We start from the raw sequence: 15,324 nt of genomic DNA, 5'->3' as shown, positions 1-15,324 counted from the left end.
GTAGGTTACTTATTGGTGGGGGTTGTGTTTTTTTCTCTCTCGGGTGAACGCGCGCGTACGCAAACTTTGAATTCGGGAGGGTTTCGTTTTCGAGGTTTTCGGGATCGCGCTGTGGGTTTGACGGCCGTCGCTTCGTTGTCGCGTGGGTTTGCGTCGTGACGATTAAGGTAGGTAGGCAAGGCTGAAAAGTTGGCGGTCGGCGAGGCCACAAAATTTGGTCCGCCGATAAGAGCTATCATCCCCGCAAGGAAATACAGTGCCCTAATTCAATCAGCACGGCCCGTTTGTCGCAGTTCCTCGGTCAGCGTACAGTGTGCGTACGATTGGCCAACATGTATGAACTCCGGAACATTTAATTCAATGTTTTCTATTTCGTTCCCTTTGAATTAGAAAAATATATCGAGGTATCTATGTGAAGCATCCATGACCCAACGCCTCTCCCGGCACCCTTATGAAAACACAAACACCACCCCAGACCTGTCAACCGACAGCGTCATGCTATACGGCAGCTCCAGCAAAGCCACGTCCATGATTGAGTCCAGGTGAGACCGCAGCAGCTGCTGGTGCTGCAAAGAAATAACCGTAGATCGCGTCGGCCTTCCACCAGTGGCTTTTCCCTTCGCTCCACCTGCAGCGTTCGTCGCCGTTGGCGTTTGTCTCGGAATCCTCTCCGTGTTCAAGGTCATGGACGTCGTGGGATGAGAAGCCGTGAACGTCGGTTTGGGATCGTCCACTTGAAGCCCGCTGAACACTGTCGAGCTCTCGATCCGTGACAGGTCCCAGAACCGGAGCTTCTTGTCGGATCCGCCCGTGACGATGAAGGCATGTCTAACATCGCGGGAGTCCTCAGTGGCGCCGGTGCCGGCAATCATTGCACGAACTCCACGATCCGTATTGCCAGTTCCGCTTGGCTCAATGTTAGTGGCGAAACGGCCCAGCATGCCTTCTGGCTTGTCTTCATCAACCTCCCAAGGCTCGTATCCCTTAGGACCTTCCTTGTTACCACCGACACGGTAAATCTCCCTGCACGTGGTACGTTCGAGATCCCAAACGGTAACTTCGCCTTGGCCCGTCCCGCCGGCGACGCAGACCCATTTACCTCGCCCCTTGCTAGGATGAATGCACAATCGATAAATTGAGCTCTTGCCCGGGACGCCCCATCCCTTGAGTCTCATGCGGAATCGCAGGTCCCACAGATCGAGAACTCCGTGTGTGGTTCCCACGCACAGCCAGTTTCGTTTGCGATCTACACAGAAACATGTCGGTGTTCCATGATGAACCGGGTTCTCTAACGTGTAGAGGAGGGTCATCGTTCGGAGATCGATGCCCAGGATTCGAGATCTGTTCGTCGCCAGGAGCAAGACCGAGGTGGATTCGATCTTGAAATGCTCGCACCAGACCGCGTGCTCGTCCTTCGGAAGTTGATACTCCCTCAACAGACGGAGCTTCCCGTATCGCAGTACGCCGCTAGCTGACACCGTCTCGACCTTGACGATGTGGACGCTCCCGTCGCTTGCGCAACTGACAAAGCAGTGCGTGTTCTCAATGAAGCACAACGCAAGTACCTTAGCGCCATCAGCATGTTTGTGTGTCTGTCTCGATCGGTGGGTGATGTTCTTCTCCAGGCGGGCACTATCCCACACCTTGACGTTGCCATCATCTCCACCTGTGATGAAGAAGACGTGGTCTGGCGCGACCACCAGGCGGTTAATCGCGCCGGTATGCTCAGCAAAAGTAGCAACCATGCGGCCGGCGGGCCGCCACGGCTCGTCGCCTGACTGGCCAACGGAGCGACTGGGTTTCCGACGAGTGATTGGGGTGACCATTGGCCCGAATTCAGCAATGTCGTGGGGATAGTTGTCCTGGTACATTGAGTCAAGCATCTTGAGAATGCTCGGGTCAGAGCCTTCGTATGAGTGGTTCGGTCTCAGCTTAGTGACAACGCTCGTAGTACTAGTCCGGCGGTCTTGCAGGTTCGGTCGCGCAGGAGGTGCCTGGGCAAACGGTCCTTCCACTTCGCCAAACGCGTTCGTACCAGACATGCCGGTTTCCGGGATGCTCTTATTGCCGTCTTTCCGGTCCAGTAGACTCAACGCACTAGACTGATGGCGAATCGCCCTCCGAGATGCATATGGCCGATCATGAACAGACGCCCCATCTTCTGTCGGGCTTCCGACCGTCAGCTTGCCCTGACCAGTAGACGAGCGTCTCGTTGGATCGATCGATCTCGCACGAGAAACATCCCGTGATGAAGAGCCTTGGTCTTCAACCACACGAGTGCGCAGGTTGTTGAGAGCGGCAAACTTCCTCTTGCCCGTTGAATCGTCGATGGTCATAGACGCATCCAAAAGAGCGTCTGCAATCGTGTATGGGCCCTTTTGGTCGGAATCGGGCTGGAATGTCGACTGCTGCAACGGCTCTTCGTCGAAGAAAACAGTCTGTGGAGTGATACCGAGACTCTTAAGGGAGATGACGTCGTTGAGCTTGGCCGGTTCCTGGCCAAGACCTTCTCTCGACTTTATCTCGCTAATGCGCCAGATGAACTCCCGCAAGGCGAGAAGCTTGAACTCATCATCTGGGCCGAGTCCAAGGTTCCTCAGTCGCCCGAGCCATAACTCGTCTTCGTCATTCTTGGACACCTTACTCAGCGTATCCTTAGACGCCCGGCTGGTGATTGTCTTCGAAAGCGATCCGTACGAAAAAGAACGAAGCTGCTGCGACAACTTCCAGAAAACTCCTTTCTCAGTCTTCAAAGCCCATATCAAGGCTTGATCAAATACAGCTCTTGACATCGGTCGTTTCAGAGCGTCCAGCAGGGCGAGTTCCGAAAATTCAGGTACCATTCCGGTCTTGAGATATTGCCTAACCATTGGGAAGACGATGCACCGAACATCTGCCGGAGACAGGAAGCGTGTCGCCTCAGAGAGAAACTCTGTCGCAGACTCTCGAATCCACATGTTGGGATGCATTGTGAATCGTGTGACACCGTCGATAAGCTCCCACAATTTCGTTTTGGAAAGCAAGCCGAGTCGAGCCAACTGCGCCAGTGAATGCAAGGCCGCTTGCAACACAAACTCTTCCGGGTCAGTGAGGGCCTGGATCATAACAGGAAGCATGAACTCCTCCAGACTGACGCTGCCCACCATACTGGCGATACTAACGATAGTCTCGAAGAAGGCACACTTGAGCATCCAGTCGCCGTCGTTCAAGTATGTGTTGAGATGTGTCAGGAGAATATCGTTGGCATCTGCCGGGCCAAAGAACATGCAGAGGTCGGATACCGATGTCAAAAACGCCCGCCGAACCGAGAAGTCGGGATCCTCCACAAGGGCCTTGGTGTGTAGCTCGAACATCTCGTACAGCTCCTTCTGTGCATCATCAAAAAGACCGTCAAAGGCGGCCTCCGCCTCGAGCCCCGGTTCGAGCTCAGGGTCAGCTACGGTGAGTGTACCGTCCGCCTTCAGTGTCGCCGCAAGCTCCAGAAACCGCGCTGCAGTGTGTGCGAGGCTTCCTAGACACGAAGCGTAGGTGGCTCTCACAAGAGGGCTGGGGATGTTTGCGTTTGCTATTATGGCACCTTGAAGTCGAGGGAGAATATACTCCACAAATATGTGCGAGTTCACGGGTGAGACAACCCGCACAAGCTGCAGCAGTTGGGTAATGGAACGAAGTCCCGCGATAACCACAAGATCCGACTTATCGTTAAGAAGCGTCATGAGGTATGGCAGCACTCGATCCAATTTTGCTTCGTCCGTGATTCTCTCCGAGAAGGCTAGAAGAACATCACAGGCTCTGACTTTTGAGGCCGCCCTCGCCGTGTTACGGAGAGAAGAAACAATCAGCGTCAAAAAGATCAGAGTCCCGTCATCTTCGGGTGGATCCGAAGCGCCCGTGATGTAGTGCTCGTGATTTGGTATGTTTAGCCGGATCGGGAAATGGCCCAGCCCAAGTTTTCCTGACAGGACCTCGTTCTGCGCAGGACGCTTCTCGCTCTGGTAGCCAAGGAAGTAGGAGATCTTATCAAAGTCGAGAAAGACGCGGTCGATCCGGTCATCGGCTTCACCCAGGTTCCTGGTCGCTCCGGAGATCGGGTTGTTTCCCGACGATGGGTCCGTGATGAGCTCCATATACTGATGGAGGAAGTTGTAAAAGTACTCAGGAAATACCTTCTTCTTCCAAAAGTCGAGGTATTGCTCCGCGGAGTATCGTCGCTCTGGGTCGAGCTGGATCATGTGCGAGATCATGTCGCGAAGGTCTTTGTCCGGAATGCGACTAATCTGGGAGATGACTGGATCATATTCGCCTTTCCTGTACTTGTATAACTGGCTCAGGGTAAAAATGGGCGTCTCCAAGAACATTTCTGCAATGACGCAGCCAGTACTGAAGACATCCATAGCCCATGTAAGCTTCGCGTTTTTGCTATTCACCTCATCGGCCGGGACGAATCGTTCGGGGGCGACGTAGCACGTTCGGCGACCGGATGTGTCGAAGTAGTATGAAAAGTCTCCAGGGTTGTCGTCGGGAAGCATGATCGGCTTGAACGGCGAAGAGAAGTCGGAGAGGTACAGCCAGTTCCAGGACGTCACCAGCGTGTTCTCCGTCTTGATGTCGCCATGGTAGATATCTCGAGCGTGGCAGTCGCGCAAGGCGCACAAGAGCTGGAATGCCAGCCATTTCTTCTCGATATCCTCCAAAAACGGCCGGGTGCTCATTCGGTCGTAGAGGGAGTTGTACAGGTACTGTCGGACTAGGTAACCGTTGGTTTCGGTCTCGACGATGCGTTGGAAGCCGAGAGCGTTGGGCACATCAGCAAGGGCACTGCGCTGCTCTGAATACTGTCAGTTGCGAAACTTCTGGGTCGTAGGTGCTCGGGTAGCTCACTCTCGATATCGCGCTTGTATCTGTCCAACGCCATCGGAGTGTACGGCTTGACCAGGACCTTGACCAGAGCGACTCCATCATGGTGCCTGGCGCGGATGCTCTTCATGAAGCGGGCGTTTCCGATGCTCTTCTCGTACATGAGATCGGAGAGCTCGGGAATGTCGATGCCCGCGGAGCCCGCGGAGGGCGTCGCGAGAGAGAAGCCTTGACCCATCGTGGGCAAGAGATAGCTCTGAAGCTACGGGACCTATTCGACTGTGTGTTCGTCGTGGCGAGAGCTTGTCATGTTGAAGCAGTCAGAATGGCGCGTGCTGTCATTTGGCTCGGGTAGCTCGTCGTTCTTGTTCGGAAGCCTGGGCGAGGTTCGTCGCAAGTTTGTCGCTGGCAAACAATGCTCGGGAGCTGCGATGACGAGAAACAATCACGGGTGCGATTAGGTCACCATTCCAGGTCTCAGCGAGGTAGGTACCTGCCACACGGCGGGATGCAGGCAAGCCGTCCACTTAAGCAATTAGTGGGACGTCGGGACAGGGGGCACCGCGGGGACAGCTGCGATGTGGTCCGTGCGTTATTGCTCTCTACCTCTATCAAGCGAACCTGTCACCTTCGTCTACCTACACAAACTGGAGATTTAAAGATTTTGTGATCTGAGAGTTGCCTGCTGAGCCAAAGGTAAATTAAGCAGACCAAAACGTGGCATGCCAGTATTAAAACTTATGCTGATGTTTTAACTGTATTTGACCTAATCTTGTTGTTAAAGAAGCATATTTCTACCCATGTTAGGTAATTACATTTAGAATCAAATGTACGGGCAGAAGAGGAACCGCGTAGCTCTTTAGACCTACTCTATCGTCCATGTATTCAGTCCCAAAGCAAGGAGAGCTCCATCACTCAGCTGAGTCTTATCATCATTCCTCTGGCCATCTTCAACCGACAACTAAAATCATCCACTCGAAATCGAAATCGAGACAAGGTATTCAACTCACCCAAAATACGTCACGCTCTCCAAGCAACACCCCAAACCATCCATACCCTCAATGACACCGCAGATCAACGCACCCAAAGACCTCAGGTGCTGCCAACCACCGGCACATTGCAACTGTGACATCGATCGAACAAATCTGCACACACCAAAACGTCAAAATCCGATACCTCACGCAACCCATTACCCAACTCTTAGCCACAGCCGAAACCTAACGATGACACATGCCAAACATCCAGCAACTCCCACAACAACCTACCCACATCAATCTCCCCGCCCTCCGATCCCGCACCGGAGACAGTTCCCCAAAAACATAAAGACGGGGGACCGGGACGCGACCATACCGTCTCGGCGTTTTCACCTAAGGGCCATCGACACCCAATCACCACCAACCGGACACTTTTCGACTCCCCCAGGTGATGAAATCAGCAAATAACCCGATTCTGGTATTGGCCGGTCCAAAGATAAGCGTTAACCTCTCTTCAATAAAAGCGAAACCACATGTCCTCGCTTACGTAGACGTCTTACATCTTTGAAATCCAGTTCATGACTTGGTCATGTCCCAAAGAAGATGGTGGTAGTTCGTCTGAAGAGTTTTGCGGCGCGCACAGCCCACGATGCCCCATGCCCACCACGTCAAGATCTGGGCCTTTCAAGTCTCAACTCCAAACTCAACGCTCACCGTTGGAGCTCCTGCACGTATCTCTTCTTCTGACCATTATTCCGAAGTTTTAATCACCTGGATCCAAGGACTTCGCTGACGGAGGAGGAGCTGAAAGAAGCTTCTCATGCGCGCGTGACCGCAGCGGTTTCAGCCCCTAGATCCGCGTGAAACCACTCAGGTGGTATCGGCGGCACAGACGTTGGAAACCAAGATCTGCCTGGACTCCACAGCGGGAAGCAGACGTTTTGTAGAGGAACCTCTTCGGTATTTGAGCTAAATAAATTGGCTGTCCAGTAAGACGCAGGAGTAAGCCTAATTGATGTTGCGATGATAAGTGTAGCAGGATAGGTTTCGCGCCCCGACGGCCAGAACCAAACATGTACCTGGGCCCTCTGAGATCCGTTCCACCCCTTCTTCGTTCCGTTAGCCCAAAGACCATCTACACCTCCCCAAAGAGGTCACCATTAGATCGCAGAGGCCTTCCCCGACCCCTTCCTCCCCAAACCCCTTTTCCACCGTCAACCCCTGGGTATATACTCGAATACGTGGTCGAAACGAAAGGGGAAGGCATGCATGATCGTCGTAAATAATTAGGATCGCGTATCTTCATCTAGTCGGAACTCGTCGCGCTAGGTGCTGGCTTTTGGCCGCCGAGCACCTCTGCGATCGTGGTTGTTTGAAGCTGATGCCGCGTCGAAGAGAAATAAGTCGCTCGTCTAGGACTGAAGACATTAGGCGTGTCGTCGCGAAAAATGTAGTTTCTCGTGTCTATGTGCAAAAAGAGTCTCCGAGTAAGCTTGACTTGACTGCTGCTCGTGATGTCGTGTTGTACGATTCATTAAGAGTCCCATCGAGTTCGCCCATGAGCGTGCCCGCTCTTTGGCCCTCGGGTGGACCAAAACGTCGAAGTCAATGCCGGAAATGAGCCAAACGCCGTACCCAATGCTGAAAAATGACAACCGCCGTCGATGTATTCAAAACTCGGGTGTGTTCACATATCAGGAAAGGGTAGAGTGGCCTTGATGAGCGCTGGAGCCTTCCGTCGAAACATCGCCTTCGATAGTCTTCCTCCAGTGCTCCGGCAAGCACACACATACGAGAGGGAAGGCTTTGATCTCGCCGCTGACTGGTGGTGATTCGTCTCGTCGGCCGGACGTGTTCGATACGCCGCTGTCTCGCTGCGCTTGTCGTCGAGATTCCCATTCATCGGCCCGCTCATCCAATAGAATTCCAGTCGCCCACCCGTCATCCCAAATTCCAACAATCTTGAGCATGTCGCCACGCTCTAGCGTAAACTCATCCGGAGCGCGGGGTTGATATGCCCAGAGAGTTGCGACTCTATCGCCGGGGTGGATATCGTCCTGAGAATAGTAATCCTTGAAAAAGGGTAGCTGCTCCGATTGCTGGCTTGCCATTCCTTGAGGAGAGGACATTCCGGCACTGGTTGGTGACTGAGGATCATTCATACCGGTGAGGACTGAGCTGCTTGACAGAGATCCCGTCCTCCGAATGTTAGTGGGAGGGGGTCGCAAAACCCCAGCTCTGACCTCCGATTCAGGGCTGTCGCCGAACTCAGAAGACGACGGGTCGTCTCCTCTCCTTCGACCTCCCATGTAGGCTGCTCCGCCTGCGGCAGCGGCTGCGAGAGGAGCATTGCTGCGACTGACGGGTGGCGCTGGATCCGATGCGCTCTCCAAGGCTGACATGCGCGCGATACGGCCTCCAGGCAACACTTCATATCCGGTCGTGGTCTGGGCTGGTGGGATCTTAACCGTGGCCGGCCCATTCCTAGAGGGTGACGGTTGGTTGAAGATGCTTCCGCTCTGGCTTCCACGTCTTCGTCTCCTAGCAAGCAGGATACACGCGTAGATAAGAGCAGCAAGCAACAGTGCTCCTGCCACGCTGCCAATGACGATACCAGCGATAGCGCCGCCTGAAAGACCCCCTCCTGCGGCCGGGGTGCTCGTCGAGGTCGGTGACGCAGTGGCGGTCGGAGGTGTGAATGTCATCGTAGGGAAGATAGACGGCAGGGTGACGCCCTTGCATCGCTCGTCGATGTTCGAGTTGTAGCAGCATGTGTCGGTAGAGTTAATACCGCCAGAAGCACAATACGAGCACAAGCCCACGGTGCTGTTGCCGTAACCACAGTTGTTGTTCTCGTTGCTGATGCCTTGAATGCAGTTAGACGAAGATAGAGATCCGGCAGGAAGTGCGCAGTTGGTGAAGTCAGCGCGAATCTGGTTAACGAGGTTGCTACTCGGGTTGCTGCAGAGACTGCTTTCTGAGGTTAGAAGCGCCTCACTTTGCGCATATTCAGCCTGCATAGTCATTAGCCTGAGATTCCCCAACGGTGAGGTAGGGTACTAACGCATGTGTCGGCGCACACGGGTCTCGAGTTGGAGGCTGTGAGATTACAGGCGTCTATCGAGTTCTGAACGATGGAGTTGCAGACGACTGTTGTCGTGAAACGAGCGTACAACTCGGTCGAATTTGTGAGATTGACGTTGCTGCAACCAAGTAGTGTTTGGTACCTAACCGATGATTAGCAAACAAACTTCCTAAGCTGGACACATCTATATCAAACTAACTTCTCGCGCACGTATGTTGTCTCGATGTACGACTGCAATTGTGAGTCGAATGTCTCCCTGTTGGAAACGAATTGCAGAAACGGGCTGCCCAAACCAATCAGTTACTGCAGCGATCATTGATACAGTCAACCTACAATAATCCTGCCACGAAACCCGTTGTCGAGACCGAGGCTGATTGGAAGGCCGGGCATTGTGTTGATCCCTGTATCGAGACGCAACCTGATTGCGCCGAGACAAGTGTCGAAGCAGACAAAAGCGACAGCAGCGCCGCCTTGCTTGCTTGGCCCACGGTCCGTCCTGTCCTGCCTGCGCGTGCTCCTTTCCGGTTGATGGAGGGGTCCATTGTCGTGTCGATGATAGCCACCAATTCGGTGGTGGCTGGAAAAGTAGTGATTGGTACGAGAGGCTCCTAGTACATGACTGCCTTCCCGAATTCTCAATGCTCGCGGCAATGTGAGGGGCGCGTCGCGAATGTTCGACAATTAAGGTAAAGAGTGCTGGATGCTGAGAGATGCTTGACGATTGATAGCCGTAACCAAAAAAGCTCTCCAACTTCAATTGAACCGATGAGAATGAGGGATGGTGTTTGCGAGCTGTCGTCGTGAGGAAACTGGGGAGTCCGAGCCGAGATTGACAAACAGCATCAGTCGAGTAAACCGAGGAAGGCGAGGTGCTTGACCGAGTCGCGATTGACGAATGGAATCGATGATGGGAAAGTCGTCGTCGTCAGGTTCAATCCGTTTGCGCGAAGAAAAGGCAGGAGGTTGGCCGGTCGAGGGGAGGAAAGCACCGGTGATTTGTTGTTGTTTTCCGGGGAATAGGTAGGTAGATAATTGGGAAACCGCAACAACGTAGTTGATGGTAAATAGGCTGAACGAGGGTGAGTGAAGGAAAAATAGAAAATAATGAGGTTCGGTTAGGTCTACTATTAGGGGGGTCGGATACAGCTAAGATCCGAGGCGAGGTAATTCGACGTGTCACGGTCGGGCTCGTGGAGACGAGTGAAGAAGGAAAAGGGCGATGGCGATGATGATGTTGCTTGAGGGCGACGACGGCAACGGCGACGACGGTGAGGGACGAAGACGAAGCACACGCAACACACAATGGAGCACCACACGCGCAGGAGGGAAAGGGAAAGGGACAAGAGAGCAGAGGGAAGTCAGGTACGACACCCGACGGGAGGTGCTTAGGAAAATAGGGAAAATTGGAGGCAGTGACCAACGTGGGAGGAAGGATGGGACATGGGCACAGCCTATCACTGGAGTTGGCAGTACTTGGTCGTCGTACCCTGGACCTTGTTCAGTCTTGACCTGGACCTTGACCTTGACCTTGACCCGACCGGGCCTGACTGGCGACGGCGCGCGGCGGGAAGGAAGGCGCAACTGGAAGTTGAGGGAGGTGGTGGTGGTTTCCTTCTGGATGCAACAGGGGTGTGGATGGTGGTTGGGGCCTGCCTTCTTTAGGTAAGGGAAAATAAAAAAGGAAAGGTTGGAAAGAGCAAGAATGGAAGTATTCGTTTGTATTGGTATAACTGCAGAGTGCTGTTTCTTGACCAGATAGAGACTCACTCAACTGCAGCAAGAGCGAAAGAGCACGCGGTGAGGGAGGAGGAAGGAGCACGAGGGGACTGGAGCAAGAACCACCCGCGCGACTTTTCGACCAATGGAATAGACGCATTGCCTCAAGACCTGCCTTCCCTGTCGGCTGTGGTCACTGTGACTGGTTGAGCCCGGTAAGAAACCACTCCAGTCCGGTCCACTCCACGTCGACGTGGGCGGTCGCCCAGGCAGGGACTAAAGAAAGTTGCAAAGTACGTACCGGCGTGCCTGGCGAGACACCAGCTACCCCTGCTCACACGAGGAGCAACGGCCACCGGAATCGTCAGAAAAAGGCAAAGCGCCTGGACCATTCAAATTTGGTGGAGCAGGGGAAATGGCAGGGGTCCAGGGTCTCCCCTCGACGACCACACTCCCGTCATGAATCAAACAACTCGCGAGAAGCGACGCCTTTATTTTTGCACTTGGACGGACTGCATTCCGTATCTTTTACCGTCGTCGATTTTGCATTAATCCCATGGAGATTGACCGTATCTGTGCTGACGACGAACCAGCTCCATGGCTCCAGGCTCACTTAGCACGGTAGGGCTGTGAACCGTCAGGTCGCTGCCCTAGGAATTCTGCGACTTGCCCAGACATTTCCATTTCCCATCCTGTCCCGGCCGTCTGGAAACTGCGCCGCTGCCGACATGGGCGCACGATTTCACCAAACTGGCCGGCCCATCTCGAAATAGTTACGGTACGGCGTCGATACGCTCCCCATACAATACACCCGCAAACATGGCATTCTCGCGTCACCCAGCAGCAGCAGAAGCCGCTGATCGGCGCAACAAGAAACACGGCTCGAATGAGGAGCCAACAATCATAGTGCTCTTTCGAGGAAGGGCTATGCCTGTTCGCCATGTCAGTGCGATGATGGGGAAAGTCAGTCACCGGTGCCACAGGTCACGATATACGGGGAAGTATCCGTTTGTCCCGTTGCCGCTGACCACAGAAATAGAGCCCGTCTCTCCCAGACGAGGGGCTCATCATGCTTTTTCTAGGCGTCCATCTCGTCAATGATCAAGCATCAACGCCATCTTCGCAGTTGTCAATATCCCAGAACCCAGTCTCACCAATCAACAACACTGCACCCGATCGGAAGCCTCTACCGCACGGCAATCTCAAGCGAGATCACTGTCTTGAACATCCATCTCCCTTCGCCATCACCAATGGCTTGTCTCACACCTGTCGTCTCGTGTTGATGACTTACGGCCAAACCATTACCAGACCCCGCTGGATATGAACGATCGCGACAAGATCAAGTATTACGCATTTCAATCGCTGCCGGATGTGGTCCTCTGCTCATCCGTCACCTTGACCATTCGTGCAAAACCACACTTCACGTCGGGGTCGAGCCCCGTGATGCCAAACAGCACTCGGGCCGCCGTATTGTTGCTCATGAAGCAGTCGAATGACGGCAGAGGCAGAGTCAGGCAACCGCATCCGCAGAAACAGGATACAGGGGCGTCGACGACGTGCAGCATATTCCGCACTCCCGAACGGCTCGTTCGTCTCGGAGGTGTGACGAGCCTCTTGCCATGAGCTTGCGCAGGTACTAGAGCAGTGCTGCAGTAAGCAGACGCAACGCAACTGCACATGCCGCGGGGCAAGATTGTCTGCGGTATTCCATTTATTCCGAGGAAGCGAAGCCAAGCCGTCAAACCCTCGAGACCCAGCAAACAAACATCCTGAATCACTGCCGATATGGTTGAAGGGTCCGCATGGGAGTTGGCAAACGAAGCAATTGGCGAAATTACCACTTCTTCTAGGCTGTCTCAGCTTGGCAGTCGCCAGCTGTGATTGGTGAGACTCAAAGATACGGCAAGGATGGCGGTAGAGTGGGGGAACCGAAAGCTGCTCTCTGACCCAAAAAAGAAAACGGTCCACTGGCTTGCGAGATGAGAAAGGGTCCCAGCGCTGCTCTCCCTGCCAGCACGGACAAGACTTGACCAAGATATGCCCGCTGCGTCGGTTCAACCATCATGGATGAACACGCCGTTTGGATGACCCGCCCAATGACAGCTCACGTCATTTTGTGGTCCGTCATTCAAAGAGTCGAGGCATGTCTGTCAAGCAGAACCACCAAAGTCCTTGCAAAAGCTATGGATGTTATCGATCTACGGATTCGAGCGAGAGTGCATTTTTGTCATTCAAGTCGGGGACCACTGGCTTCCGTGGACTGAACCAAGAACCCGACAGACACAACGTGGCCAACATGAGCCTTTGCTACACCTGAAGCGGAGGGGAGCAACACCGATCAGAGCGCGGGAGATCAACGGACAGAAATAGAACCGACCAAAGCACGATATCGGGCGGTAGTGGTAGCCGCCAAACCTTCGAGACTTACTTCCTTTCAATTCCGTCTGGATTCTAATCCAATCACTCGGTCTCAAATTGACTTTGCAGAGTCATCTCACGTCAGCCCCCGGAGCTTAAGATCTGGATTCGATTCAGCCAAGATCGGATTTCTTCCCTTGGCACAGCATCTTAAACCATCGTTTGATCGAGAATCGCCGCCTCTTGGACAACACTTCGAAACTGCTTTCACATCAGCGACCTCTTTTGTGTTCTTGAGTCACTGGTGCCCTATCCGCCAGAGTATCGGCGGTGGGATGTGGCGTCTGAGCGTGCACTGCTGCTGTTGAGCGGTTAGCTAACCCCAAGACTCACAACCCATTTGCCATCCACCGACGATGGTGCTGAGATATCAGAAGCAACAACTCCCTTCTTGAATAACGTGGCAATTGTCCGCTACTCCCGCCTCCGAACGCCTCACTTAGAATCGGCTCATCTAGACAATGAAGGCCAACAAAGAACTTCTCACTTGAGACCGTTATTCGCCACACCACTGCACCACAACGGTCTCCGAACCCGCTCATGGCATCCCTCACCTGCCCCACCGCACTCGACGGCCGTCGAGAAACAAAGTCCACTCTGGAAATGGGGTTTAGAAACGGCCGGAGGGCTTCGGCACTGGGGTGGATCGGCAGCGTGGACACAGCGGCGGGAGGAAGTTGTCTTTGATGCGAGCGGCCTCGCCGTTGAATTACCATTATGCGGCGCCGTGGCGGCTCAGTGGTGCGGCGGTCAAGAGGCCACGCACCTTTAATACCCAGGAAAATTGCTGGTCGGCGAATTCATGCGTTTCGAGGGTACGCATGATTCAGCCTCAAGTCAAATCCATGGGGGTAATTGGTTGCCCTGGTGCCCACATCAGGATCTGATTGGTTCTCGTTTCAACCACACTCCACGTTATCTTTGTCCAGCGGCATATTCGAGGCTTCGATATCGTCGCTTGCCCTGACCTCATGTCAAAACGGACGCCTCACAGTGAAGTTTTGTCTAAGAGTGGTAAATCAGTCGATGAATTTGGGAAGCCAAAAAGATTCATTCGCCGCAAGTTCGAATCTTGGTGCCGTAGACTCAAGTCTACCAAGAATGAGATTCTCTATCTATGCCGTCAGGTCTGCTATTGAGCTCGCTGACCGCGGCGCTGCAACTTGGTTTTCGAGACAGGCTGGACCTGTCACTGGGTTCTAAAGCTCGAGATCTACAAATCCAGTCAGCGCCTTGTTACGTAAACCACGGCACTGGGTGGACGCTTCAGTTCGGAATGTAATGGTTCTCGCATAACGCAATCGCCTGGCTGTTACTAACCAGTCGCCACCCCAAACCGATCTCCATCCTTTTCCCGGGCATGAAGAGCCTGGTTCTGGGTAGTCTTGCGTTAGCAGTTGCAGACCTAGTTGCGTTCTGGACTAAACACACAGAGTCCAGTAACTTGACCGGACTAAGTAGGCTCGTTGCCCTAGTTCATGCCGAAGAGTGACGTGGCACTCAGTTGGTTGAACGAGACGATACGGTAGAGCACGATTCGCAAGAACCAGTTTGGTTCGTGGCCAGTTTATATCCAATCGAGAAGTTCAGATTTCGGGCCCGAACATCTGCCCGATTAGGCCACTTTCAGGAATCACTAGAATTACGTCTAAGAGTGCGGTCAAGGCACAAACGAAGCGGTTCGTGATCAATGGCCGGCTCTCTGGCGTCCGCAACGACTACCGCGACATTGATTGACAGACACCGGCCTCAAGCTCAGACAAGCCTATTAAAGAAACTAATATTCTGGCATCGGGAAGTCGAGAATAGCTCCGTTTCTGAAACGTAGCACAATCGAACTTCTCACGCCGGAATCATTCGTTTGCGGGGACTCAAGGCTAGAACGAATATCAGCAACTTCTGTGCGGCTGCGATTGACGCTGACAACGGCGATAAAGTATTCCAAAACTGGATAAGTCGAACGCGAAAGGACGACTGGAAGCGAAAGCCTTTTGGATTTCGGTCTCTGACGGCAGTATTCGTCGTCTTAGGTTGTCTACACATTGCGGACCAGATTTCAACGACTCCACGAACTTTGTCCACGCAAGCTCAGAGCATGATTTCCGAGACGACACACATTCATACAATACTGAATTCTTCTAAGCCCTCGGTTCTTTTGCCATATTACCGCATGACTCAATTTTCGGGTTTCCTGTGATGATGGATTCTACCCACGAGTTCTCCAACCACCGCGGTCCGTGAGTAGCTCGAGCATCCCGCCATCGATTTTTCTGC

The 15,324-nt window shown here is 53.5% G+C and overlaps 2 protein-coding genes across 2 annotated transcripts; both read right to left on the bottom strand.

Annotated features, from left to right (window-relative positions):
• Positions 1 to 449: 449 nt before the first annotated feature.
• Positions 450 to 5,095, bottom strand: CkaCkLH20_00892 (protein kinase; the record flags this gene model as incomplete). The annotated part of the gene is made up of 2 exons (XM_038883612.1): positions 450 to 4,828; positions 4,882 to 5,095. 2 exons carry the CDS (start codon positions 5,093 to 5,095, stop codon positions 450 to 452), a joined length of 4,593 nt encoding a protein of 1,530 aa, XP_038751207.1.
• A 2,430-nt stretch (positions 5,096 to 7,525) lies between these two features.
• Positions 7,526 to 9,458, bottom strand: CkaCkLH20_00891 (SH3 domain-containing protein; the record flags this gene model as incomplete). The annotated part of the gene is made up of 4 exons (XM_038883611.1): positions 7,526 to 8,845; positions 8,896 to 9,058; positions 9,116 to 9,199; positions 9,250 to 9,458. The coding sequence occupies 4 exons, from the start codon at positions 9,456 to 9,458 to the stop codon at positions 7,526 to 7,528; spliced, it is 1,776 nt and encodes a 591-aa protein (XP_038751206.1).
• Positions 9,459 to 15,324: the final 5,866 nt, after the last annotated feature.

Source organism: Colletotrichum karsti, assembly GCF_011947395.1.
Source record: "Colletotrichum karsti strain CkLH20 chromosome Unknown Scaffold2, whole genome shotgun sequence".
In the NCBI taxonomy this organism is placed as follows: domain Eukaryota; kingdom Fungi; phylum Ascomycota; class Sordariomycetes; order Glomerellales; family Glomerellaceae; genus Colletotrichum; species Colletotrichum karsti.
The sequence above is the reverse complement of the archived record's forward strand: the minus strand, read 5'-3'. Positions and strand labels throughout refer to the sequence as shown.